Genomic DNA, 24,341 nt, shown 5'->3' with positions numbered 1-24,341 from the left:
GCTCAGGGACACTCACCACTAACAGAGAACACATGGTCCATTGGTACCCAAGAATTTATTGTGAATTTACAATTGAACAGCTTGATCAGAACAGTGAATGTGAAGTTTGGCACCCCAAAATTGTAGCAGCCATGTCCCCTGCATGGGGTGTGAGGGGCTGAGCCCCCTCCCCAGCTGGGAGCAGGGAAAGGCAGGTGGGAGCTGCAGCACTGCTCCTCATCCTCTGCCTGGAGCACATCCCAGAGCTGACTCCATGGGAACAACTCTGGCATCAAGTATTTCATCAAGTGACCCAAAGGTGTCTGGCATCACCTCACCTGTGCAGGGCACAGCTCTGCCCAAAGGGCCCAATAATTATTGTGGGCATCAGAGACAGAAAAAAGAGAAACAGCAGCAAAAACTGGGCTGAGAAATGAGCCAAGCACATGGATTGAAGCTCCAAACAAAGCCTGACTGGGGTATGCTCTCCCCACACCAGGTGTGCAGCAGGTGCTGCAGGGACGGAGATGGTGGCAGAGCCCAGCTTGGCCATGGTGACACGGGCGCTTCAGAGCCCAGAACAGCTCCATGGTGGCACGGGCGCTTCAGAGCCCAGAACAGCTCCAGCTTCCCAGCCTGAGCCAAGCCCTTGGCTGCTCCCAGAGCCTGTTCCAGGTCACCAGTGCCAGTGCTGCCAGGAGTGCCCGGTGCCAGCTCTCACAGCGGAGCTGCTGCGTCACTGCTGCCACACAAACCCATCCTGGCTGATGAGATTTGCCGCCTGGCACAAGCACAGTTGAAGAAGAAAGGCTCTGCTGTGCCTCCTCTCCGTGGGCTCAGTCTGCAGGGGTCTGGGGCTCCCTGAGGCAGAGGAGGGTCCCTCCGGGCTGTCCCTACACGTTGGTCTCGATGCGCAGCCGCTCCATGCGCCGCACGTTGCCCTCGGCGGCCACGCGGCTGGTGATGGGCCTGGCACAGGCCTGGGGGAACCAGCCCCGCTCCCCGTCCCGCAAACGCTCCCCCCAGCACCAGCCTAGGAGAGAACAGAGGGCCAGGAAGGGCTGTGGAACCTTAGAGAACCAGCCCTGCTCCCCATTCCACAGCTGATCCCCCCAGCACCAGCCATGGAAGCTGGGGGAACCAGTCCCCCGGGAAAGGCCATGGAACACAGGGAAACCAGCCCCACTCCCCCCACCACCAGCCTAGGAGAGAACAGAGCAGGTGACAGAGCCAGAAAGGGCCACAGATCCTGGGGGAAACCAGCCCTGCTCCCCATCCTGCAGCTGATCCCCCCAGAACCAGCCTAGGAGAGAACAGAGCTCTGACAGGGCCAGGAAGGGCCACAGATCCTTGGCAGTGCCACCTCCCTCAGCCCCCCAGGAGCCACTGTCACCTGCTGGGACACAGCACCAGTCAGTGCCACAGCTCTCACCAGCAGCCTAGAAGCTTCTGCAATTGCTAAAACCCAGTCCCCAGGGATCACTGAAGGTTCCCCCTGCCCCAGCTCTGTTGAGGTCAGAGCCCGCCCCACACCCAGACCCACGCCCCCTGGCACTCACCATCCTCTTCCCCCAGCACCAGGACAACATCTGCCTGCTGCAGGGACAGCTCATCCGCCTCCTTGGCCAGGTAGGCACGGGTGATCTCCACCTGGCTCAGGTCTGCAGGACAGGGGACAGCAGGGACAGTGAGCAGAGGCCATGACCCCACAGCACAGCATGCTCCATTTCCTCCTGTCCCTGCCCCTTATCCCTCCAAGCTTGTCAAACCTCCTCTAACAACAGCTGAAGGCATTCCTGGAATTCCACTGTGCCTCCCAGGAAATGCATTTAAGGTCAATTGTGACTGATAACTTCATGGGAGGCAACTCCTAAGGAGCAAGGCGTGGTGTCACAGACATCTTTTATGGAAAATCCTTTCTTTAGGATTTTTTCTCTTGAGAAGCTGAGAGGCTTCAGAAACAAAATGTAAACATTGATTATCTGCTGCTGTGGAATGCAACAGGTGGATCTGTGATTGGTCTCATGTGGTTGTTTCTAATTAATGGCCAATCACAGACAGTCCGAGCCATAAGCCTTTGTTATCATTCTTTCTTTTTCTATTCTTAGCTAGCCTTCTGATGAAATCCTTTCTTCTATTCTTTTAGTATAGTTTTAATGTAATATATATAATAAAATAATAAATCAAGCCTTATGAAACATGGAGTCAGATCCCTGTCTCTTCCCTAATCCTTGGACCCCTGTGAACACGGTCACAGTGTGGGGTTTTCCTCTCCACTCCAGGAATGGAGGAGAAACAGGCAGAAACCTGGGCCTGCAAATGCTCTGGTGTGTCAGGGAATCCCAGCAGAGCCAGGCTGCCCTTGGGCACACGGTACCTCCTTTGGGAGTGGTGTCAGGCTGTTCCTTCTCCCTGTGCATCAGAGCTGCAATCCACCGAGCTCGGTCACTCCTGCCAGAGGGAAACACAAAGAGAGCCTTAGGACAGCATCCCTGTGGCCAGCAGCAGCTGGGACATTCCCAGCAGGATAAATGCTTCCCAGAGAAGTCAGATTGATCAGATTATTCAATGTCAGGACACTTCCCAAGTGGCACACACGGCCTGGCTGCTTTGCTTCACTTGGACAGGGGAAGCTGATATGGGAATTGTATGGGAAATATAGGAGAGAGGAAGGAACAGAGCCTGGGAGAAGGCTGTGCACATCCCAATTTCTAGGAGGAGGAGTGTGGGGATGAAGGGAGATCTGCAGAAGCCTGTAGCCATGATATTTTCTGAAAAATCCTTTCCTTAGGATTTTTCCTCCTGAGAAGCTGAGAGGCCTCAAGAACAAAATGTAAACAATGGTTATCTGCTGCTGTGGAATGCAACAGGTGCATCTGTGATTGGTCTCATGTGGTTGCTTCTAATTAATGGCCAATCACAGTCAGCTTTTGTTATCATTCCTTCTTTTTCTATTCTTAGCTAGCCTTCTGATGAAATCCTATCTTCTATTCTTCTAGTATAGTATGAATGTAATATATATGATAAAATAATAAATCAAGCCTTCTGAAACGTGGAGTCAGATCCTCGTCTCTTCCCTCATCCTCAGACCCCTGTGAACACTGTCACAGATGCCTCAGAGGATTCCCAGCTCATTCCAAGGGCCAGAGCACAATCCCAGTGTGGGGTTCCCACTTCATCCCAAAAGCCCAGCGTGGCACTCACAGGGTCTCTGCTGACAGCACCACCTCCTCCCGCCGGCCCTCGCTGTCCTTCTCCAGCACCACTCGCAGCAGGTGCCCACCAGCCTTGCCAGGAGGAGGGGAGGGTGGCTCTGAGCTCTCCACCTTCTCCACGGTGACCTGGTCCAGCGTGGCGTAGTTCATGACCGTGTAGCTCTCCTCACTGCGGCACAGATGGGATCAGTGTGGGGTCTGGGCCACTTCCCAGCTCGCAGCATAGGAGGCTCAGCATTGCCAGAGCAGCCTGGAGCTGATGCTCAGGGTGGGACTTGGCTCTGGGGATTTGCTGGTCACCCACCCACTGAGGCAAAGCCACTGGTGGGACACTTCTAGCTGACAAGGTGGAAACAGGGAAATCTCACAGATTTCTTTGCTGTTGCATTGTGATTTCAGGGTTTACCACAGAACCTCGGGTCCCTCCCCTGATAATTCCTTGCCAGGTGTGTCAGTCACCTCTCCTTTCCCCTCCCAGCCCTGTCTGTCAATCCTGGCATTCCAGAGTGATTGGCAGATCCAAAGGATGCCCTCTACCCCTGGGGGGCACTGGTCCATCCAGGTGTCCTTTGTCACTTGTACCTGGTTGGGGGCTCCCTACCCCTTCCCTGCCCCTCTCCCTGGGGTTCAAAGGAACAGCAACCACAGACTCAGGGAGTTCTGTTGGAGCTGGTGCTGCATTCAGAGGCCTGTGGGCCAGAATAAAGCTCTGGATCCAAACCCTCCATCAGAACCGACTCCTTTCCTTCACCATCCCCTTAAAGCTTCTCCACCAGAGGGAAACCTGAGGAGCAGCCCCGGTTATGGAGGGAAGCTCCATCCCAGCACCACCAGAGCTCCTGCATGCCTGCACTGCACCACCCAGCCAGCCCAAAGTGTCTGTGGGGTGAAACACCACACACCCCACAGCCAAAAGTGTCTGTGGGGTGAAACACCACACACCCAGCCAGCCAAAAGTGTCTGTGGGGTGAAACACCACACACCCAGCCAGCCCAAAGTGTCTGGGGTGAAACACCACACACCCAGCCTGCCAAAAGTGTCTCAGGGTGAAACACCACAGTGCCGCTACCAAGGGCCAGACAATCTCAGGCATGTCCTGTCTGGCTGTACTGGTAATTATTCCAATACTCTACTGGGGAAATTGGAGTTTAATCCCCCTAGCTGTTCTTCAGGGAAAGGCAGGGCCCTCACCTCTTCTTCTTGGTGATGATGAGGACGTCGTTGAAGAGGAAGAGGTGGCAGAGGCGGCCGGCGCCGCGGCGGAAGATTCCAGCCTCCTCCGAGAGCAGCAGGTGCAGCTCCCCCCGCTTCAGCAGCCACCGGGACACCGAGATCAGAGGGAAAGGCTGGAACAGCACCAGAAAAGGCTCAGGCACTGCCCTGCTCACGAGCAGCAGGCAAAATCAAGGCAAGGAGTGAGCCTGCAGTGGCCCCTGGGGTCAGTTGGGATGGACACACCACATGCGTTTTGTCACAGACATGTTTTATGAAAAATCTTTTCCTTAAGGTTTTTTCTCCTGAGAAGCTGAGAAGCCTCAGGAACAAAATGTAAACATTGATTATCTGCTGCTGTGGAATGCAACAGGTGGATCTGTGATTGGTCTCATGTGGTTGTTTCTAATCAATAGCCAATCACAGTCAGCAGGCTCGGACTCTCTGTCCCAGACACAAGCCTTTGTTATCATTCCTGCTTTTTCTATTCTTAGCCAGCCTTCTGATGAAATACTTTCTTCTACTCTTTTATTACAGTTTTAATATAACATATATGATAAAATAATAAAACAAGCCTTCTAAAACATGGAGTCAGATCCTCATCTCTTCCCTCAACCTAAGACCCCTGTGAACACTGTCACAACGTTTAAGGGTCTTTTAAAAAGGATTTCCAGGGGGCTGTGCACCCCATTCCAGCACACCAGAGATGCACCCTCTGGACCCCAACTGTCATGGCTTTACTACACTTTTTAGAAACTGCCTGCATCCAACAGTCACAGAATCCCAGAATAATGAGGTTGGAAGAGACCTCTAAGATCATCGAGTCCAATCTATGCCCTAACACCTCAACCAGACTACAGCACCAAGTGCCATGTCCAGTCTTTTTTTAAACACTTCCAGAGATGGTGATTCTACCACTTCCCTGGGAAGAGCATTCCAGTACTTTATTGTTCTTTTGGTGAAAAATTTTTTCCTAATATCCAACCTATACCTTCCCTGACATAGCTGGAGACTGTGTCCTCTGGTTCTGTCAGTGCTGCCCAGTGGAAGACCACTCCAGGCTTCCCAGAAGGATTCCCAACATGGGTCTGACCTGTCTAAACAGCCCCAGAAGACTTCCCACCACCACTTCCGCAAGGCCTCACCTTCTTCTTCCCGAATTCCAGCTGTTTCTGCAAGGTGTACATCTGCTCTGTCCTCTCCATAGCCCGAGCTCCGTCATTGCAGCTCTTGACCAGCTGGGGAGAGAAAAACATCCCAAGGGAAGTGGAGAAGAGTCAGACACAGAGCCCATCCATCTCCCACGCCACCCTCAGCATTAGGGACTGTCCTGCTGCCCTGAGCAGGAAAGACAGACAGAAAATTCCTGGCATAGGTTTCATGCCAGGTTGGGAAAAGGCAGTGGGATGCTGTCCTGGAGAGAGATGGCACACGGGCTCTGCCTGGAGAAGGACTCAAGTGAACCTGCACCAGAACAGAGGAGCAACAGGAGGAGGAAGAATTAATAATCTGAGAAGAGCTCAAGGCAGGAGGATGAACAATCACACAGAGGGGAGGACTCTGCTCAGATGTGAGAGCAGGACAGACTGGGAGCAGCAGGAATGTGCTGCCAAGAGCTGCTCCTCAGGGGGATGAAAGGAAGTCACCACTGGCATGGTGGAAAAACAGGGAGATGAGATCAGGAGCACGGACAGGGCACAGCTCATGACTACTGCACTCCACACTTCCCTCTCTGCTTCATTCACTGCCCTTTGCCCAAATCCCCAAACACCATGGTGAGAGCTGCTTCAGGAAGGATAAAGATGGGCCAAAGAGGAAAGAAGAAGAGAGAACAAGAACAAGGAACAAACCAAGATCAGGTGACAAAGTTGAGAAGGGAAATGGTGCGTTCATCCAGCAGCTGTTTGGAGCAGGGGAGCCTCGAGTGAACTGATGCTGGGAGGGAAATGAGAGGCCAGAATGGCAGCTTTGGATCAGTGCTGCAGAGGGCTGAGCTGGCAGGAGGAGAGGTGGAGGGCTGGCAGCTGGGCCTCACCTTGCTGATGGCCTTCACAGCGCGGGTGGCAGCTCCGTACGCTGCGGTGCGCGCGTTTGTTTTTTGCTGCACGGTCTGGAATTCCAAGATAAGAAGCTTTAGTGACATTGCACCCCAGAGAAGGGAGCATGAGCCACTCCCCTGGGATTTCAGGATGCCACGCGTTGATTGAGCTGTTCCCAGTGGTTACAGGAAGGTTTAACAGTGCTGGGAGATGTGAATCTGGGAGTTTCATGTCTGGTGTGTGCCTGGCCACCCCCTGGCCCTCAGCCCTGCAACCCCCACAGACTGGGAGCAGTCACTGGAAATCCCACATCCAGCAGCTTGGCCATTTAGAGTAGAATTCCATGAAGAATGCAAGACTTGCTTTCCATTCCTGGGCTGCCTGACCAGAACACTTGTGCCACCCCACCCTGGGACCCAGACATGGCACAGAAGAAGCTCAGGTGGCTCAGATGGGTGGCACCAAGACATGAAGCGTTATCCACAGAGCTTTAAGTTGCACACCTGACACCCCCCAGAGAAGCAGATTGCTCTGGATATAAATCTGAGCTGGGAGGGATCCATTAAGATCAACTCCTGGCCTTGCACAGGACACCCCAAGAATCCCACCATGTGCCTGAGAGTTATCCAAATGCTTCTCCTGAATACAGGAGCACCCAGGGCCCAGCTCCAGAGGGTTGGAAGTCCAAGCAGAGGCTGTCCCAGGTTCAGGAAACAAAGGGAATAGCAGAGTCACCTCTTCAGAGGTGCCAAGCAGTGCTACTGTGTGACTACTTACATCTAAGAGCAGAGGAAGTCGTGTTACTCTCTGCATGGGCAGAATGAGAAATGAGATCATTGGCAGGCCTCCACACTCTGGTTTCCTTTCAATTTGTTTCAGGGTCTCTTTAAATAAGGGGTTTGTGGTTCTGGAACAGGATAAGAAAGCTCCATTAACTCTGGTCTTCAGCTGTCAGGATTTTCTCCACACGCTGGAAATGCAGAGCAGTGATGGCACTGCCTCGGGTGCTCTGCCAGGCTCGGAGTGCCCAGCTGGGCAGAAACAGGACTGATTCCACAGCAGGTGGTGGAAAAGCACCCAGAGAGAGATGGTGAGCCCACCAAAAGGTGGGTAAAGCCACAGATGTACCAATAACAGACTCAGACTTGGCCTGGAGATGAACAAATCCCTGTGTGCTATGGATCTCTGCAGTACCTGGAGCCCAGAGCCCTTTGAGGCAACTCCTAGGCCAGCCCAAGCCCTGTACTCACAGCAGCTTATCCAGTGTCCTCTGCTGATAGACCTCATTGGAGCAGTAGCTGATGTAGGGGTTGAAGTGTTTCGAGGCGTGTTCCTCCACAATGTCACTGATGTCAGGGATCAGGAGGTGCTCCTGGTGCCGCTTCTCCAGGTCCTCAAAGAAGCTGAGGAGAGAATTTAAACAAGCTCACATGACTCACTGGACAAACTGAAAGTTCCCACTGCTGCTTTTCCCCAGTTTTCCCAGAGGAGCTGGGGCCTGGATCCCTTCTGGCAGGGCAGCTCCAGCAGCTGAGACACCCACGCCTTCCCCAGAGGCACACGCTTCCTCCATTCCTGCACAGGATCTCTCCTCCACCTCAGCCCTCCATCAGTTTTACTTTCTGCCCCATCAGGAAGCCACAAGCCCTCAACACCCCCAGAGCCATTCCCAGGGCTGCTGCATCCTCCTCCTGCTGCCTTCCCACACGGACACAGCTCCCAAGGCATTTCCTCCCCACCTCCCAGTGAGTCCCTTCAACAACCCAAGGGATGGTTGGTTTAGCACTACCAATAAAAAGCTCAGGGTCCCCTACCAGGCCCCACTTGCCTTTTGCTGACTGTCAGGATGTCCCCAATGTTGGAGAAGAGGTGGTGGTGCTCTGTCTGAGTCATGGTCTCCTTCAGCTCCTCTGACCTCATGAAGTGGCTCACCAGGATGTTCAGGCTGTGCATGTAGGAGTACTCAGAAGTGATGATCTCAAACATGGCCTGGAGAAAGCAGGGAAGATGCAACCGTGGAAAAAGCCAGGAATTAATTGTTAAATCTTATTTCTACTCTTTGGCACAGAGCCACTGGAAATTACTTGGCTCCATGTGGGTTCTCTGTGTCACCTCATGCATGGCCTGGCCAATACCAATAATCCCAGTGTGTTTTAGGACACTCAGTCATTAAAAAGCCACAGCATGAGGATGTTTTCCCTTTCCATCAGCATCCAGTGGAGCTGTTTCCCCAGCAGTTAGTGCAGGTGAGCCCTCCCAGCACTGCCCAGCCCTGGAGCAGCTGGAAGCAGCAGCACCTTGAGCCCAGCCCAGCTCCACCTGGAGCAGACCCTGCCAGAGCCAGGTGTGTCCCACAGCCTTTGTGCCCTGCTGTGCTCCCTGGCACAGCCCAGGGCTCTCTCACCTCCTGCCGCTTGCGCTCCTCGGGGGAGATCCTCTGCAGGATGCCCGACTCCAGGACCTGGGGATGAGCAGAACCACAGTGCTTGCACGCCCTCTAGTGCAGTCTGGGGCTGTGTCAGCCACCCCACGGCCCAACCCACCAGCACACAGCAAGGGAACCCATCCCAAACCATGAGACACCATCACACTCTGTGACACACCAGCACACCCCATCAGAACCCATCCCAAACCATCAGAAGCCATCAGAAACCATTACACACTATCACACATCATCACAAACCATCAAAACCCATTACAAACTATCACACACCAGCACACACCATCATAAACCATCCCAAACCATTACAAACCATTATAAAACCATCAGAAATCATCACAGCCCCACCAAAACCATTACACACTGCAACACACCGCCACACACCAAAGGAACCCATCACAAACCACTACAAACCATCAGAAACCATCACATACAATCACACACCATCACCACTCACTCCGGCATCATCCAGCCCCCAGCAGCTGCTGCCACTCCCTGGATGAAGATTACACTCCCTGGAGTGAAGATTACACTCCCTGGAGTGAAGATTACACTCCCTGGAGTGAAGATTACTCTCTCTGGATGAAGATTACTCTCCCCAAAGTCCACAGGGAAAGCCCAGCAAGGAGCACCTGCCTTCCCTCAGCGGTGGGTGAAGCCCAACCACAGCAGCACCAATGACCCTGGGCAGACCCTGTGTGTCCCAGCCAGCCCAGTACAAGCACTAATGATGAGGAATTATCCCCCCAGAGGCTCTCAGAGCCCCCAGGCTGCTGCCCCTACCTCTGGGAGCTGGCTCCAGGTCACCTGGGCCGGGCGGTAGCTCTGCACCACGATGGCAGCACCCAGCGGGGACGGCTCCTCTGGCAGGGCCTCCTCCAGCAAGTCCTCGTCTGACTCATGGCTGACAGAGTTCAGGCCTCTCTCACGGATCTCCTGGTACAGCTGGGGCTCTGCAGAGGACAAGACACGGGGTCAGGACAGCACTGGAGCCTCTCCCAGCTCATGGCTTCCCTTCCCAGCACGGCTGCCTTGCCCTGCTGGACATGAGCCACGAGTTCCGGGCCAGAAACTTCCCTGATGAGGCTGGACTTTGCACTGCACTGATTACCCAGCGGCTGCTGCTCCCAGCAGCCTCCCACAGCTCTCCCGTTTTCCCTGGGAGCCACGGCAGTGTTATCAGCCCCAGGAGTGGGATAACAGGGCAGCAATGCTGCTGTTGCTTCGGGGAAACAGAAACAAAAGCCATGGGCAGGGAGCAGCACTGCCCATGGGGAAAGTGGGGAAAGCCTGGCAGGGATTTGCTTGGTGGAGGAACAGGGGACAGGGGACAGGAGCACTCACGGTCCTTGAAGGAGCCACCACGCTTCTGCACTCGCTTCCTGCCGAGGGTTTTCTGCAAAGGCAAGAGGAGAGCCTGCTGTGGTTACCACACTTCTGAGGCACTGGGAAAACTCCTTCAGGAAAAGGGGGAGTTACCTGTGCCAGCTGGCCCACACCACCCTGTTCTTTCAGCCTGGCTTTGTGTGGGCTCTGTTTGCCTTACCCAGGTGACTCAGCTTTCACCTCCCATATAACCAGGGTCACGCTCAGAACCATTCTGTACTTGCACTGCTGCTGTCAAATCTCTCTCACACCTGGACTTTGCCTGCTCTGGAGTCTCCCTTTCCCCAGACGTGCTTCACCCATGTTTGTGTACGACTGGAGCCGCTCTCCCGGCCAGCCCCACCCTGCAAACATCCAGCTCCACTCCCCACCAAAACCATGTCAGCTATTCCCGGCCTCTCCAGGGACCTGCAGCATCTGCTGGTGACATGGAGCTTCCCAAGGCACCAGGCACCACACCAGGCTCAGAACTGACTGCAGCTGAGGGCCCTGCAGCTCCTCTGTCACCACCAGGAGAGCAGGACCCCATCCGTGCCCGACAGGGGTGACAGAAGGGGGTAAACCCACCTTGCTCCTGCCGGGGCTGCGGTCAGGCAGGGCGCTGCCATCCTCAGACACGGGTTTCAGTGATGGTGGGGCCTTGGCTGGCTCCATGTCAGCCCCCAGCCCCTTCATGGCCGCGCGGTAGGACATGTTCCTCAGGTTGCGCTTGAGGGCCCCTCCGCCACCATCCTCATCCTCTGCCTGCAGGGCCAGCACGGGGACGGCCGCCCGCTTTGGGTCGGGGCTCAGGGGCTCCCGGCTCCCCCCGAAGCTCTGGGGCCTGGAGGGGCTGTTCTTGGGCTTGGAGGACACGGCCAAGCTCTTGGGGATGAGCTGCTGCGTGCCCACCTTGAGCGCGGCGGGGCTGTGCGTGCTCAGGACGATGCGGCGGGGCTCGGCTGAGGTGGGGGAGCCCAGGGGGGACACTGGGGTGGAACTGGGGGCCGTGGTGGGGCTGAGCTTCCCAGAGGAACATGTCGGGCTGGGGGGTTCTGACCGCACTGGGTGGCATCGGTACTCCAGGAGCAAGGTCTTGTCATCCACAGAGGTAGCAGAGGAGCCCCGAGACATGGTGGTGGCTGGGGGAGCAGCAAGCTGAGGAGGACAGACAGACAGACAGGTGGCTGAACAACTCCCCGTAAGGCAGCAGGAATTTATGCTGAGCCATAGGAACCTTGGGACAGCGCAGGGCTTGGCCTCCACCCTGCTCCTGAGGCCAGGCCTGTATGGACACACTGGGGATGCTGTCACCACCTCGCTCCTTGTGGGGCCACCTGTGTGCCAGGGCCAGGCAAGGGACTCCAGGACATGGTCAGGAACCAGGAGCAGGCAGGCCATGGAGCAGCCAGGCCATGGAGCAGCCAGGCCATGGAGCAGCCAGGACTAGGAGTAGCCAGGCCACGGAGCAGCCATGGAGCAGCCAGGACTAGGAGTAGCCAGGCCATGGGAGTAGCCAAGATCAGGAGCAGCCATGGGAGCAGCCAGGCCATGGGAGCAGCCAGGACTAGGAGAAGCAACGACCAGGAGCAGCCAGGCCATGGAGCAGTGGGTTAATCCCAGCCAGGCCATGGAGCAGCCAGACCCTGCCTCAGGCACCGGGCAGGCTCAGACCTGAATCAGACAGGCATGGAGCCTCCCCGAGCCCTTTTGCTGCCACACCTCCGTGTCCCCTCATTCCCCTTTGGGGTGCTGTCAGCCACCACAGCCGGTCTGCACCCTCCTGAATGCCACCTCCCTCAGGCTGTGGATTCCCTGGCTGTGAACCCTGTGCTCCTCCAAGCTTGTACCTGCCCCAAACCACTCTGCCCACAGAAACAGCTGCCCCACTCCCTGGGGCTTCCCAGGTAGGGTTAAGGTCACTCATCCCCTCCTGTGCCACGCACAGAACCATGCACCTACAGAGCAGACAGAGTGCTTTATGCCCTCTGCCTATTACATAACTTCGGGAGAAATTATGTTTAATTGTCCTCAACTGAGGTCCCATTGTGTGCCAGTGCCATCTCCAAGCTGTTCCCTTTCAAAGACCAGGAAACAAACCAAGGCTGGACCGTGCTTTTCCCTGCATGAATGACTGGCAGGAGGACAGCACAGACCCATCAACAACAGCTCGTTTGACAGAGATGCTGCTCATTCCACTGTCCTCGGATGGGGGACACATGCTTTATGTCCAGAGCTCTGCCAAGTGTCCCTCGGACCACATTCCGCTCTTAACCCCATCTTGCCTGAGCTCAACGCTTATCCCAAGCCCTGGTGGCAATAAACAAGCCTGAACCCAGAGGGTTTGGGGGCGGCAGCATGCACAGCTCTCGGTGCTGGGATGGAGGGAAGCTCGGGGGCCACACATGGCATCGACAGCGGTGGCACAGGGGCACCGTAACTCGGTGCAGGGAGCTGGGCTCTAAACGGGCAGCGATACAGCCCTGGGAAGCACCCAAACCCCTCTGCCACGGAGCCAACCACCCCTTGGCACCGCTGAGACCCGCGGGGACAGCGGGGACAGAGCCAAGGGAAGACGAGCCCGGCAGGGACAGCACAGCCGGTCCCGCCGTCCCCTCCCCGGAAGGCGCTCGGTAGCCGCTCTCTCGGAGCCACCGCCCGCACGGCTGCCCGGGAGCCCCGGTACCGGTGCCGGTGGTGGTGCCGGACCCTCCCCGGGCTCCCCGGTCCCTCCGCAGCGCCCCAGCCCCGACCCCGCCGCGCCTGCACCTACCCGCGCCCCTCGGAGCCAGCGCGGCGGCGGCGGCGGCGAAAGGGATGGGAGGGACCAGGAGGGATGGGAGGGACCGGGGCGGGACCGGGGGAGGTGCCGGTCCGGCCCCCGAGACCGTGCCGGTGTGCCCCGGGATGTGCCGGTGTTCCGGTACCGGGGAAGGTGCTGGTCCGGCCCCCAGGATGAACACCTCTGCCGGTGTTCCGCACATCCCGGCTCCGAGCAGTGCTCTGCTCCCGGCCCGGGGTCGCCCCGTCTTCCAGGGGGTGAAATATTAATTAGCGCCTTAATTAATTAGGAGCAGTGTTTTGCTGCTTTTTTGATGGGCGTTCATCAGGTGTGTGCGCCCCTGGAATCTCGGCATTGCCCGTTCCCTAAAGCCACCTCTGCTTCCTGGGGGTGAAATAATAATTGTCTCTAGGAGCAGTGTTTTGCTGCTTCTTGATGAGAATTCAGGTGTGTGCGCCCCTAGGATCTCGGCATTCTTCATCCCCTAAAGCCACCTCTGCTTCCCGGGGGTGAAAAATTAATTAAGCGTCTCTAGGAGCTTCTTGATGAGTGCTCGTCAGGTGTGTGCGCTCCTGGAATCTCAGCATTCCCCATCCCCTAAAGCCGCCTCTGCAAGGTCGCCGAAGGCAGGGGGATTGTTCGGTGTCATTCTCCTGTCACTTTAGCAGGTGACAAACGAGTGTGCCCCGGCTGTCCTCGGGGTCTGGGCGACACACACTCGGTATTTCAGCATTCCCTTACTACAGGCATGTCTGATGCTCGCTTTAGTTGGGTCTTCAGCGGTCAAAGGTAACCTCGGGCGATCCCTCCGGATGCACAAAACATCAATTTCTGCTGCTTTTGGACGCTGCAGCTACTGGGAAAGAGGATCTGAGGGTCAGGCTGCTGACAGCTGCCCAGTAAGGCTCAACAGTGCTCTGTGTCTTTACTGGGAACAGACTTTTCCTTGACCTTCTCTTCTGCCCCCCTGTTCTGCTCCTCCCCATCCCCCAAATGAGGCCTTTTTCTCACTTGTTTGTGGTGAATCTCAAGCACTTTGTGCATGACAAAGTCCACTTGTCAGCAATATTCTTTGAAATGCCTCTGTTCTCTCCACTCCGGGGCCTGCCTGACAATCGCCCCATTATCACAGCTTTCTTATCCCATGGATTTTTTATCCTTTTCCCTCCGGGGCTAATAAGGAGAAAGGCTCCAGCGAGAGGAGGGCTCCTACTCAAGGGTTCAGCTCGGACTGAAACCCTCCCGATCTCCGGGGAAGGGCCATTATCCCGAACGTGGGACACCATCATTTGATCACCATGAATGACTTTTTGAAGCGAGGCCATTCATCAGTTGTGTAATGGGGGTTTTTAAGCTCAAAGACCCTGCTTTCAAGTAATTTCTGCTCCCAGGGTCCCCTGGAGCTGAACCATCTGACCGCTATCACTGGGCAGTTCACTCTCTCTGCGCTCTGGTTGTGAAAGGAAATATGTTCAACATTTTCCATCAGCTCACCGATGCCCCATCCCAACACTTTCACCCACCCTGGAATATCTCAGTCCTCTCTGTGCAAGCATCCCATCCCTTCACCGGGATGTGATGCTCCTGCTTTGCACTGGGGAGAACTCGAGTGCTCTGTGAGCTCTGGGCACCTCACAAGAGAGACATTGAGGGGCTGAAACATTTCCAGAGAAGGGCACAGAGCTGGGGAAGTCCTGTGAGGAGAGGCTGAAGGAGCTGGAGGGGCTCAGCCTGGAGAAAATGAGGTTCAGGGGGGACCTCTGGTTCTGCACAACTCCCTGACAGGAGGACAACAAGAAACAGCCTCAAACTGTGCCAGAGGAGATTCAGGTTGGATATGAGGAAGAATTTTTAATGGAAAAGGTGCTCAGGCCTTTGCAGGGGACGCTCAGGGAGGTTTGGAGTCCCCATCCCTGGATGTGGCACTCAGTGCTCTGTTCTGGGTGACAAAGTGGGGATCAGTCACAGGCTGGACTGGATGGTCTTGGAGAGCTTTTCCAACCTTAATCATTCTGTGATTCCATGATTCTGACCTCAGCAGCAAGTGGGGTGGCCATAATTTAATTTTTGAAGCTCTCTTGCATATTACAAACCACACACACATGACATCAGATCCCAGAGGTACCCCAGAGCAGCAAAGCCAGACAGTGACACACCAATGTCCCATTACTGGGGACGTTCTCCATGGTTATTCCATGAAAAGAAGCTCACGGGACCACTGCTTATAAAAGCACACAGGTTTATTGCATATCAATCTCATGTATAAATTCATTGTAGCATTGGAAAGATTACATTTGGTATACATTCCTATTCTACAGCATTAACCTCAAAATCAGCTTTTTCTATTCATTATTTTAAAGGAATTTCTCTACACAAGTACATTTGTCTTTTATCACAAGCATCAAAATGAAATTTGTAAAATTGCCTTTTTTTTTTTAATTATTTTCTACACTTCATATCTTTTATTTCATTATGCTCCCAACAAAGCGATTCCATATTAATTAATAACTGCCAACACTTTTTCTTTCTTCCTTGGCAGTTCAAGGCTTCGAGCCTCGGACGCAAAATCTAATCACATATACAATAAGTGCATCTACGGAATTTTTTCTTTTTAATAAAAATTTCACAAACGGACACAATAATGACTGCTAAACACAAGTCATGCACAGTTTACTTATAAACATAACAGAAGCAATATACAATCAAGAATGATATGGAACAAGCACCATCCTCTTTCTCAATGTTTTTTAAACATTATATGAAAACCAGACATTTACAATTGATTTTAAAAAAACACTATACAGGTCTAAAGGAAAAAAAAAATCCAACCTAAATCATATCTGTATTGTAACAATGGGAAAAGGAATGACATAGGATGCACAGATTTATGATTCTTGCAAGCACAATATATATATGTTTTAAATTACATCTTCTGCAGGCTGGAAATGACATCAGGGCAAAACATCTCTTGCTTTGAAGAGAGCAATGAGAATGTAAAATACACTGAGAATTACTTTCAGAATTACTTTGTTCACATGTGAATTGCACATTTGGAAAATCAAAGCTGCCTTTTTTTTCTTTTTCGTTCTTTTTTTTTTTAAGTTTTAAATTTTTTTTTATATTTTTTTTTAAATTTTATTTTTAAATTTCTTCTTCCAAAGTGGTAATAAGAATTAACGACAGAAGAAAGAGGAAAAAAAAGAAACCTCGGAATCATTCAAGAACGTTTTTTAGTCACAGTTTCACTCAACACTACGGAGAAGTTTCATGGCTTTGTGAGAACACTACTGACCACCAGCGAGGAGCAGAGCATTTTGTGCCCTTGTGCTGCCAGCACTGACCCCAAGCGATGCCACTCCTGCCCTTGGGGACAGCGCTGTCCCCAAGGGTCAGGATCCCCCCCAAAAAGGGGCAGGGAGATCCCTCACCCCTTGCCCCCCGCCACACACACACACACACACAGTACAGCACGTAAAAACCGAGTGGGAATTCAGCAGATTGGCTTGGCCGGGGGGCACGGGGGGCTCACGATCCAGTGCTTTGATGCTCAGCGCCAAACTCGTTCACCTCATTGTGCAAGTGCTTCCAAAGGGCTCCCAAGAGCAGCCACTGAGGGCCTAAGTGCTGATTGGGGAGGGGGAAAAGCTTCCTCTGGCTGTGTGAGGGAGGACAGGAGCCCTGCAGGGTGTTTGTGCCAGAATCAGCTGAGCACACCCACTGTGTTTGTTCAGCTCTGTTTGGGTTTGGGGTTCCATGCATTGATGTCCCCGTGGTGCTCAGCATGGCCTGCTGGCCTGGGACACCTTGGAAAGGCACCCAGAGCAGCCTGAGCACCAAAGAGAACATCCCAGGGAAGAAGCCAGCAGCCCAGCAGGAGAACTGGGTGCCTCAATGTGTCCTGCAGGACCTGGACCTGGACGTGGCACCTCAGCACATCCCATGGGAGAACGTCAGCTCATCCCACCGGAGAGCTCCCAACCAGAGAGATCACAACCTCCAGCTCTGAGCTGGTGGGAAGCAAGGAATGCACTGACACAAGACCCACATCCTCCTCCCTGACCAGCTCAGGCAGGAAGGTTCAGCTCTGGCCAAAGCTCTGCCCTTCATGGAGAACCAAAACTTCAGCCCTGTGCAGCTCCCAGCCCCACCTGACCACTCCAAAAACCCCCAGGGCTTCTCCTTCTCCCCTCTGTGCTGTTGCAGCTGTGAAAATACTTTAAATAAATAGATCCTACACAAAGCTCTGGGTTTAAACCACACCCTGGACACACCACAGCCTCTTCCCATCCCTGCCACCCTCACCTGCCCTGGATCCCAGCGTGTCCATGGGCTTGGACACCACAGCTCCATGTCTCACCAAAGCTCCCAGAGCTTCCCCAGCACTGGGAAGGCAGCAGAACATCCTGGACACAAACCTCTCAGGAAGCAGCCTTGAAAAGGTGAGATTCTCTGCTAAAGCAGCAAAATGGAACCTCCACACCTGCAGCAAAATGGAACCTCCACACCTCTACCTTTTGTTGGATTGCACTTGGAATGTGAGCTGCAGCACGTCCCAAGTGCAATGCAACAAAAGGTAGAGGTTAACAGAAGTTATGTGAGGCTTCCTGTTTCTTTATCTTAATGGGAAAAATTAAAACTTGTAATCAGTGCTAAATTAGAGGAATTGGGAGATTCAGCAACACAAGCTAGAGAAAATGGGGAGAAACTGAATTAGGAAATATGAAAAGAAAAAAAAATCATGATTTTAAATCCTATAATTTAATGTCCTCAATCCCTGGCTGGATAACACCTGGCTGGATAACACCTCCTTGGCCAGGGGCCCTCAGGAGATCCATGGAGAGCCAGGATGAGCCTGGGGAGGGGGACAGTGACAGTGTGAGCTCAGTCAGAGCAAGGACCTGACCAACTGCTTCTGGAGAAATGACACAACCTGCAGCAGGGCTGAGAGAGGGACGGGGAAACCATAAATACCCCAAATAAATCCCCACAGTAACACCTGCATTCCTTAGTATTGGCCACATTTTGGTGTCCAGCTCAGTGCCACTCCCTCAGCTGCTCTGTGGAGTGTGATGCTGACCTGCCCTGAGGTTTCTTCAAGGTGAACAAACCATGGTCAGAGCACACAAACACTCACTGCTGCCCACAGATCCTGTTCCAGCATGGCAGAGAGATGCTCAGACATGTGGTTTGTTCCAAACAAACCAGGAGTCCTGGAGCTGCAGCTGGAAAGGGACAGGATGGATCCATCCCCATGGTTAAGGCTGTTCCCATGTTCTTCTGGAGCAGGGCCAGCATCTCCACTGGCCTCCTCCTCCTCCCAATCACTGGAACCTTCCTGTGATGGCCCAGGAGCTCCAAGGCAAAGGGGAGCTGAGGGATGATTGTCTGGAGATGAGCAGCACCACTGGCAGCACTGATGGGCTCATTTGGCACATGGACAAAATCTTCCTGCTCCCTGCTCATCCCACACCCAACCTCAGCAGCACCATTTTGGTCCTTCACTACATACTCATATTAACATGGTTTCTTCACAAGAATGATAGCTAATGTAAAAAACAAATACTGTTAAGGAAGAAATAAAATCAGAAAGGAATTAGCCCAAAATGAGAAGTTCTATACAGATTAAAATAGCTTCCATCAGGAAAAGAAAGAATTCTTTTATTATTTTCATGTTGGCCCCTGTGGGAATAATTTAAAGGCCAAGTGCCTGGGCAGGGCTGTGCTGCAGCCTGTGGGGATGGGATGGGATGGGATTGATGGGATGGGATGGGATAATGGGATGGGATCAATGGGATGGGACAGGGCTGTCCCTCTCCTCCACAGAGCTGGGATTCCCTCAGCAGGGTTGGCTCTCTCCTACCCAGGAGCTTTGTGCAAATACAAGAAGCAGCTCTGTCACACCGCCTGGTGCTCTCAGAGCCTTGGGCACTTTCACAGGATGTTGTGGAAAACCAAAAAGGGGAGGGTGAATTTTCTTGGGAAAACACACTGGTGCTGCTAAGTTACCTTTTGTTCCCTCTGTACCAAAGCCACCCCGGATGCTTTCCTGTGGGGAAAGCTCCCCAAAATCATCCTCACACATCCTCTTGGGTGCAAAGCTGACTTGCAAAGGTGTCACACCCAACTCTGACTCTGCTTTGCTCAGGGAGCTGATTCTGTTGTTTTGGCCTGCTGGAATGAGTCTTCCCACACTAGACTGGCTTAGAACCCTCTATTTGACCTTTTCCATGGCTTTCCTAACCATTCCAAAAAGGAATGTCATCTCCAAATTCCCTGCTCCAACAGGGGAGAACAACACAAAGCCCACAGGATTTGTGGAGGCTGCTGTGTATCAGTAGACAAGATGAGGTTTGGTAGTGATTGGAAATCACTCATGAAATCTCTGTGAGAAATTTTAGTCAGAAAGACAGCTGGATTCTTATCTCCATGCTCTGCACCCTTGAGGTTGCTGGATCATGGAAATGTTCATCTTTCTACTTAAATTCCAGGCCAAGCAGCAGCAGGTGGCACAGAGGGAAAAACCAGGCCAAAACAACGGTGTGAATCAGAGATCTGTGCCACAGATACCACCAGCACAGGATGATGTCACTCTGAAACCCTGACACACCAGCAGAGACGTGTCTGAGCTGCCCTGGCTTTGCCCAGCACACATTTCCTTATGCACAACACGGGAAGCCTTTACCCTGTGACCTCTCTGCTTGGGCAAATCCAAGCATTTCCAGGAGCTCCACCAGCCTGGCTGTGTCCCAGGCACTCCCAGGAAGGGCAGGGAGCTCTGCCAGCCTTGCTCAGGGCACATCCATGTCCGTGTGACACATCTGTCACCCCAACCCCAGCACCGTTCCAGGCTGGGAGCTGCATGTGGCTCACTGCAGGCAATGTGGCCTCACCTTGGAGGAGCTTTGCTGGGAGCAAAGGACAGGATGGAGTTTCTGTGGGAGTGCAGAATTCTTTTGGGGGGGTCAGTTTAGTGGGTTGGATTTGTCTTTCCCTGGCATAACTCCAGTGGCTGTGTCACAGTTGCACCAGGGACAGGTCACACCTGGCTCTCTTCCCTTGGTGCTTCATTCAGCTGGATGGGAAGGAAATGCTGCCCTGTGGTTCCAAGCTGTCATTCCTGCTCAGGCTGTGCTGGCTCAGTGACCTCAGTTTGGAAGGTTGGAGGGGGCCAATCTTTGATTGCACTGCTGCAATTCGTGTCTTGCTCATGCTGTTCCTACAGGCTGTGAAATTCCTGGGGCTGCTTCGGGGTTATCCAGTTTGGGAGAGGTTCATTGTGATAAATTAGAAAGGAAAACTCTAGAGAGATAAAAATGCAGGGCGTGTGGGTCAGATGGGACAGGTTTCCTTCTCAGCCCAAAGTCCAGACGACTCCCTGAGGCCCTCTCATCCATCTTCTGCTCGTTGGGATTTTGCTGGGATGGCTGCAGCACCACCACTGCCTCACCTGGGCTCTGGCCAGTGCCTTGTGGACCTCTCAGAGGTGGTTGATGGGGTTAAAGGTCCCCGACTCTGAAGCTGCTCCTGCCATGTCCAGCCAAGCCCCCAGAGAGCTCTGGGAGGACGTGTGGAGGGGAGCGTTCTCAGACAGGGACAGCATCATTGCATAAGCCTGGGGAGAGAGAGGGGGGCAAGGGTATGAGTGAGAACAGAGCATGGAGGAACATTGTGTAAAACACAGCTCCACCCAACCCTGCCCACCTGGGCCAGCAGCATCCTCTGTGGATGCTCAACTGACATCCACACTCTGGGATGGCACCCACCTCTCAAAAACCCAGATTTGTTATGGTATATAAGGACAGTCAGACCATCATTCCCACTGGTTTTCACAGGATCAAACCTATCCTGCACTGCCTGTGCTCAGTCACAAACCTCCACAACCCATCTCTCAAAAAAATCCAGGTTTGTCATGGTTTATAGGAGAAAGCATCATTCCCACTGATTTTCACAGGATTTAATCCATCCAGCACTGCCTGTGCTCAGTCACAAACCTCCACATGATTCCAGGCTCTGCTCCCAGGGGAAAGCAGCTGTTAGTGGGGTTTGTTATTTAAAAAATCACATCCCTAGAGATCAGTGAGGTTGGGTTGGGGCAGAAATGCCCAGTGGGAAGTGGTGAGCAGCTGCTCATCCAGCCTGCCATGGCCCCCCTGATGATGCCAGCGTGGATATTTGGGGATGTGGAATTCTCATTTTCATGACCAGTGTGCCCAGGGCGGGTTTATTGCTGCAGTGAAACCCTTAAAGGTGTCTGGTGAGAGAAATGCAGCGAGATTTGTTTGTCCTCTTAACAAACTGCTGCTTCCTTGTAACCTGGCTGCTCTCCCTCCACCAGGACACAAGAATTGTCTCACACACCTCTCTGTGACCTTTCTCAGCCCACCTGCTGTATGGTAATCTCATACAGCAGAGGGGAAAACCAATGTCATTGTCACCCATGGCCTGAAAAAGAGGAGCACATCATCCCCACCCCTCTGCCTCAGGAAAGAAGTACAATTTTTGGGTTTTGTGGACACACACACACACTTCTAAAATTGCTTAAAGCTAAGCCAATGGAGTGCTGTGCTGTTCAAACTAAGGTTTTGTATTACCTGCCAAAAGATGGGTCAAATTATTTGAGTTGCTTGTTGGGATTCAAGCGTAAAAAGAGTCAAAAATTAAAAATACCTTCCCCCATCCAAGCACAGGCTGTAGCAGGGTGGTACATTGGGAAAAAAACAAGCTGCTCCCAAAGAATTAGTGCATTTGGGATGTTAGTACACAGAGAAGTCAGGCAAGTGGCTGACTTGGGTGTCACCCCAAAAAACTGCTGAGCTCTCTCTTCCAGCAGCCCCTCCCCTGTCTCACTATTGGCACCCACCGTGAAGGAGGAAAAAACAAGAGATAAACTCCATAAACCCAGACTGGGTATTTTGGCTAATGAAAAAACAGAAAGCACACACAGACCTGCCCCAAACCTCCAGATTTTTCTCAGAACTCCAAGAATCTCAGTAATTCTGAGATGCCATTCTGATGGTTTTTGGTGAGTCTAAAGTGATCTGGCTCACAGGGTTGTGAATTTTTCTTTTCCATTTTCTGGTTTAGTTTTAGAAATCAAGGAGATAAACAGGGATACCCTCTAGACATGCTGGGTTGCAAGTCCTGGGTTTATTCTTGTCTTTTACTCCTGTTTTATTCAAACCCAAGGGCAGTTTGTTGCTGTTTCTGCAGACCAAACCTCAGTGGTTACCACCAGAAGAGCCACCCCAAAGTATAAATAAATAAGGAGTTATAAAAACATTTATACAGACAGATAAAAACACACAAATGACTCTCTCTTCCTGCACAGCCCCATTCTCACTGCACAGGCTGAGATAAATCCATCTAAAGGTGATGCCCACTCCCTTCCTCCCTATATTTCAATTTAGTTGCAACAAGACACAATCGTGTGTGTGCTAGAATTCCTGCTGGAAGGGGGAATAACCTTCTGGAAGGGGAAAATAACGTACTGGAAAGGGGGAATAACCTTCTGGAAGGGGAAAATAATGCACTGGAAAGGGAAAATAACTCTTGGCTGAAGGAGGCAGCTGCTCCCTAATAAACTTTATATCTTTATATAAAGAAAGTAACCCTTGGCTGGAGGAGGCAGCTGCTCCCTAATCTGGTGGCAAGCTAGGAAAAGGTTCTGTATATACCCACCTGGTTTTTAGCCTGCCTGTACAGAGTCTGTTTTATTGCCTCAGAGTCTAAGGTGGAATTAAACACATCTTTAACTTCAAAGGCTTCCTCGGCCGCTTTGCGGAGATCCAGCCCCTTCCCAAAATTCGGCATCTGCTCCAAATCTAACAGGCCGGCTTCGTCCTCCTCAACACACCTGTACCAAGGACCAGGGGAAGGGGTGACCTGTGTTAGCTCGTCTGGCCCACAGCCTGCATGCACCACCCACGGGGGCTCACCAGCCACATGCGTGAAGGGACGGACAGACGGACACAGACACGGCATGGCATGGGGAGGAGTGAGGAGGAGGTGGTGAGGCAGGCACAGGGCCTGCAGTGCCTCGATAGGAAATGCCTGGTCATGGTGACTGAACCTAAGAAGCCCCTCTTTTCACCTTCAGACCCTTGCTTATCTCTCTGTAAGAGTATAGGTCATGTTCCCCATGACCCTTACTATTGGACAATTCCTAAAGCTCCTGTACCCTATATAAAGGGTAAATAAAGATATACTCCTATATCCTATATAACTCCTATACTCCTATACCCTATATAACTCCTATGCCCTATATAACTCCTATGCCCTATATAATTCCTGTACCCTATATAAAGAGTATATAAAAATATATTCCTATACCCTATATAACTCCTATACCCTATATAAAGGGTATATAAAGATATACTCCTATACTCTATATAACTCCTTTACCCTATATAAAGATCATATAAAGATATACTCCTGTACCCTATATAACTCCCATATCCTATATAACTCCTATACCCTATATAAAGGGTATATAAAGATATACTCCTATGCCCTGTATAACTCCTATAACCTATATAAAGGGTATTTAAAGATGTACTCTTATACCCTATATAAGTACTATACTCCTATTCCCTATATAACTCCTATACCCTATATAACTCCTATATCCTATATAAAGGATATATAAAGAGCTACTTTTGCCCAGCTGGGCAGAAGAGCTGTCCCTGAGACCTTCACAGAAGACATCAATAAAGACACTCTTGTGGAACCTCACACAGCCTTCTCCTCTCTCTCCTTGTGTCTGCCCAAGGCACTTAGAAAGCTGAATTCACAAATGAGTGATAATCACTAAAGAGCTGAGCTTGCTAAGGTAGCCTGCAGCTCTGGAGCCTGCCTGAGGGGCCAGGACAGGTTGTGCTTAATTGGACTTCTCTGTTTTGGGCAGCCAGGGTTGGGGAGACCGCAAAATGCCAGAGCTGCCTCGAAGTGGAAAGCAACAAGCAGCAGGTTCTGTCTGAGGTTCTGTGTCATCACATTTCCCTTCACGGAGAAAAGCAAGGCACATCTTCCCAAGAAATTTCTGGGATTCACATTCTCTGAACCTCAGAGAAAGGAAAAGCAATTCTTATGTCATTTGCTGCTCCTGTGTTTGTTCACAAGTGGAATGCATGGTGGAAGATTGTTTACCTGAAGGGAATTGGTAATTGGATTCTGGTGTGAGTGTTTTGATCCACTGACCAGTTGGATCCAGGTGTGTGTCAGGACTGTTGGGACAGTTATGAGATTCTGGGCAGTTTGGCAGATTCAGTTAGATGTAATGTAATATAATGTAATATAATATAGTATAATAA

General features: G+C 52.3%; 2 protein-coding genes across 5 annotated transcripts in view; both read right to left on the bottom strand.

Annotated features, from left to right (window-relative positions):
• Positions 1–37: 37 nt before the first annotated feature.
• Positions 38–13,102, bottom strand: ARHGEF16 (Rho guanine nucleotide exchange factor 16). The gene is made up of 15 exons (XM_064730556.1): positions 13,024–13,102; positions 10,839–11,408; positions 10,230–10,281; positions 9,669–9,838; positions 8,850–8,906; positions 8,274–8,434; positions 7,696–7,848; positions 7,223–7,352; positions 6,442–6,516; positions 5,552–5,644; positions 4,386–4,540; positions 3,184–3,363; positions 2,357–2,430; positions 1,539–1,640; positions 38–1,012 (listed from the first exon to the last, which is right to left on the bottom strand). The coding sequence occupies exons 2-15, from the start codon at positions 11,382–11,384 to the stop codon at positions 873–875; spliced, it is 2,088 nt and encodes a 695-aa protein (XP_064586626.1). The 5' UTR covers positions 11,385–11,408; positions 13,024–13,102; the 3' UTR covers positions 38–872.
• A 2,152-nt stretch (positions 13,103–15,254) lies between these two features.
• The window catches only part of PRDM16 (PR/SET domain 16), a 293,183-nt gene continuing 284,096 nt past the window's right edge, over positions 15,255–24,341 (bottom strand). For 3 of the 4 annotated variants that reach the window (XM_064730598.1, XM_064730599.1, XM_064730601.1), the window contains 2 exons: positions 22,711–22,885; positions 15,255–20,644 (listed from right to left, as the gene is read on the bottom strand). In XM_064730598.1, coding sequence (XP_064586668.1) covers positions 20,510–20,644; positions 22,711–22,885 — 310 coding nt within the window. In that variant the 3' untranslated portion in view covers positions 15,255–20,509. The remainder of the gene's footprint in view (positions 20,645–22,710; positions 22,886–24,341) is intronic. The other variant, XM_064730600.1, reaches the window with a different exon arrangement.

This window comes from Zonotrichia leucophrys, chromosome 21 (genome assembly GCF_028769735.1).
Source record: "Zonotrichia leucophrys gambelii isolate GWCS_2022_RI chromosome 21, RI_Zleu_2.0, whole genome shotgun sequence".
NCBI classification, from domain to species: domain Eukaryota; kingdom Metazoa; phylum Chordata; class Aves; order Passeriformes; family Passerellidae; genus Zonotrichia; species Zonotrichia leucophrys.
Note: the sequence above shows the minus strand (reverse complement) of the source record. Positions and strands in the feature narration are given on the sequence as shown.

Excerpts from the sequence above, each read along its gene's own strand:
- ARHGEF16 (XM_064730556.1), bottom strand. The coding sequence starts at position 11,384 with ATGTCTCGGGGCTCCTCTGCTACCTCTGTGGATGACAAGACCTTGCTC. Across the intron at positions 7,849-8,273 it reads ATCCTGACAGTCAGCAAAAG|CTTCTTTGAGGACCTGGAGA; the intron begins GCAAGTGGGGCC and ends TTCTCTCCTCAG. Across the intron at positions 3,364-4,385 it reads ATCATCACCAAGAAGAAGAG|TGAGGAGAGCTACACGGTCA; the intron begins GTGAGGGCCCTG and ends TCTGTGCCGCAG.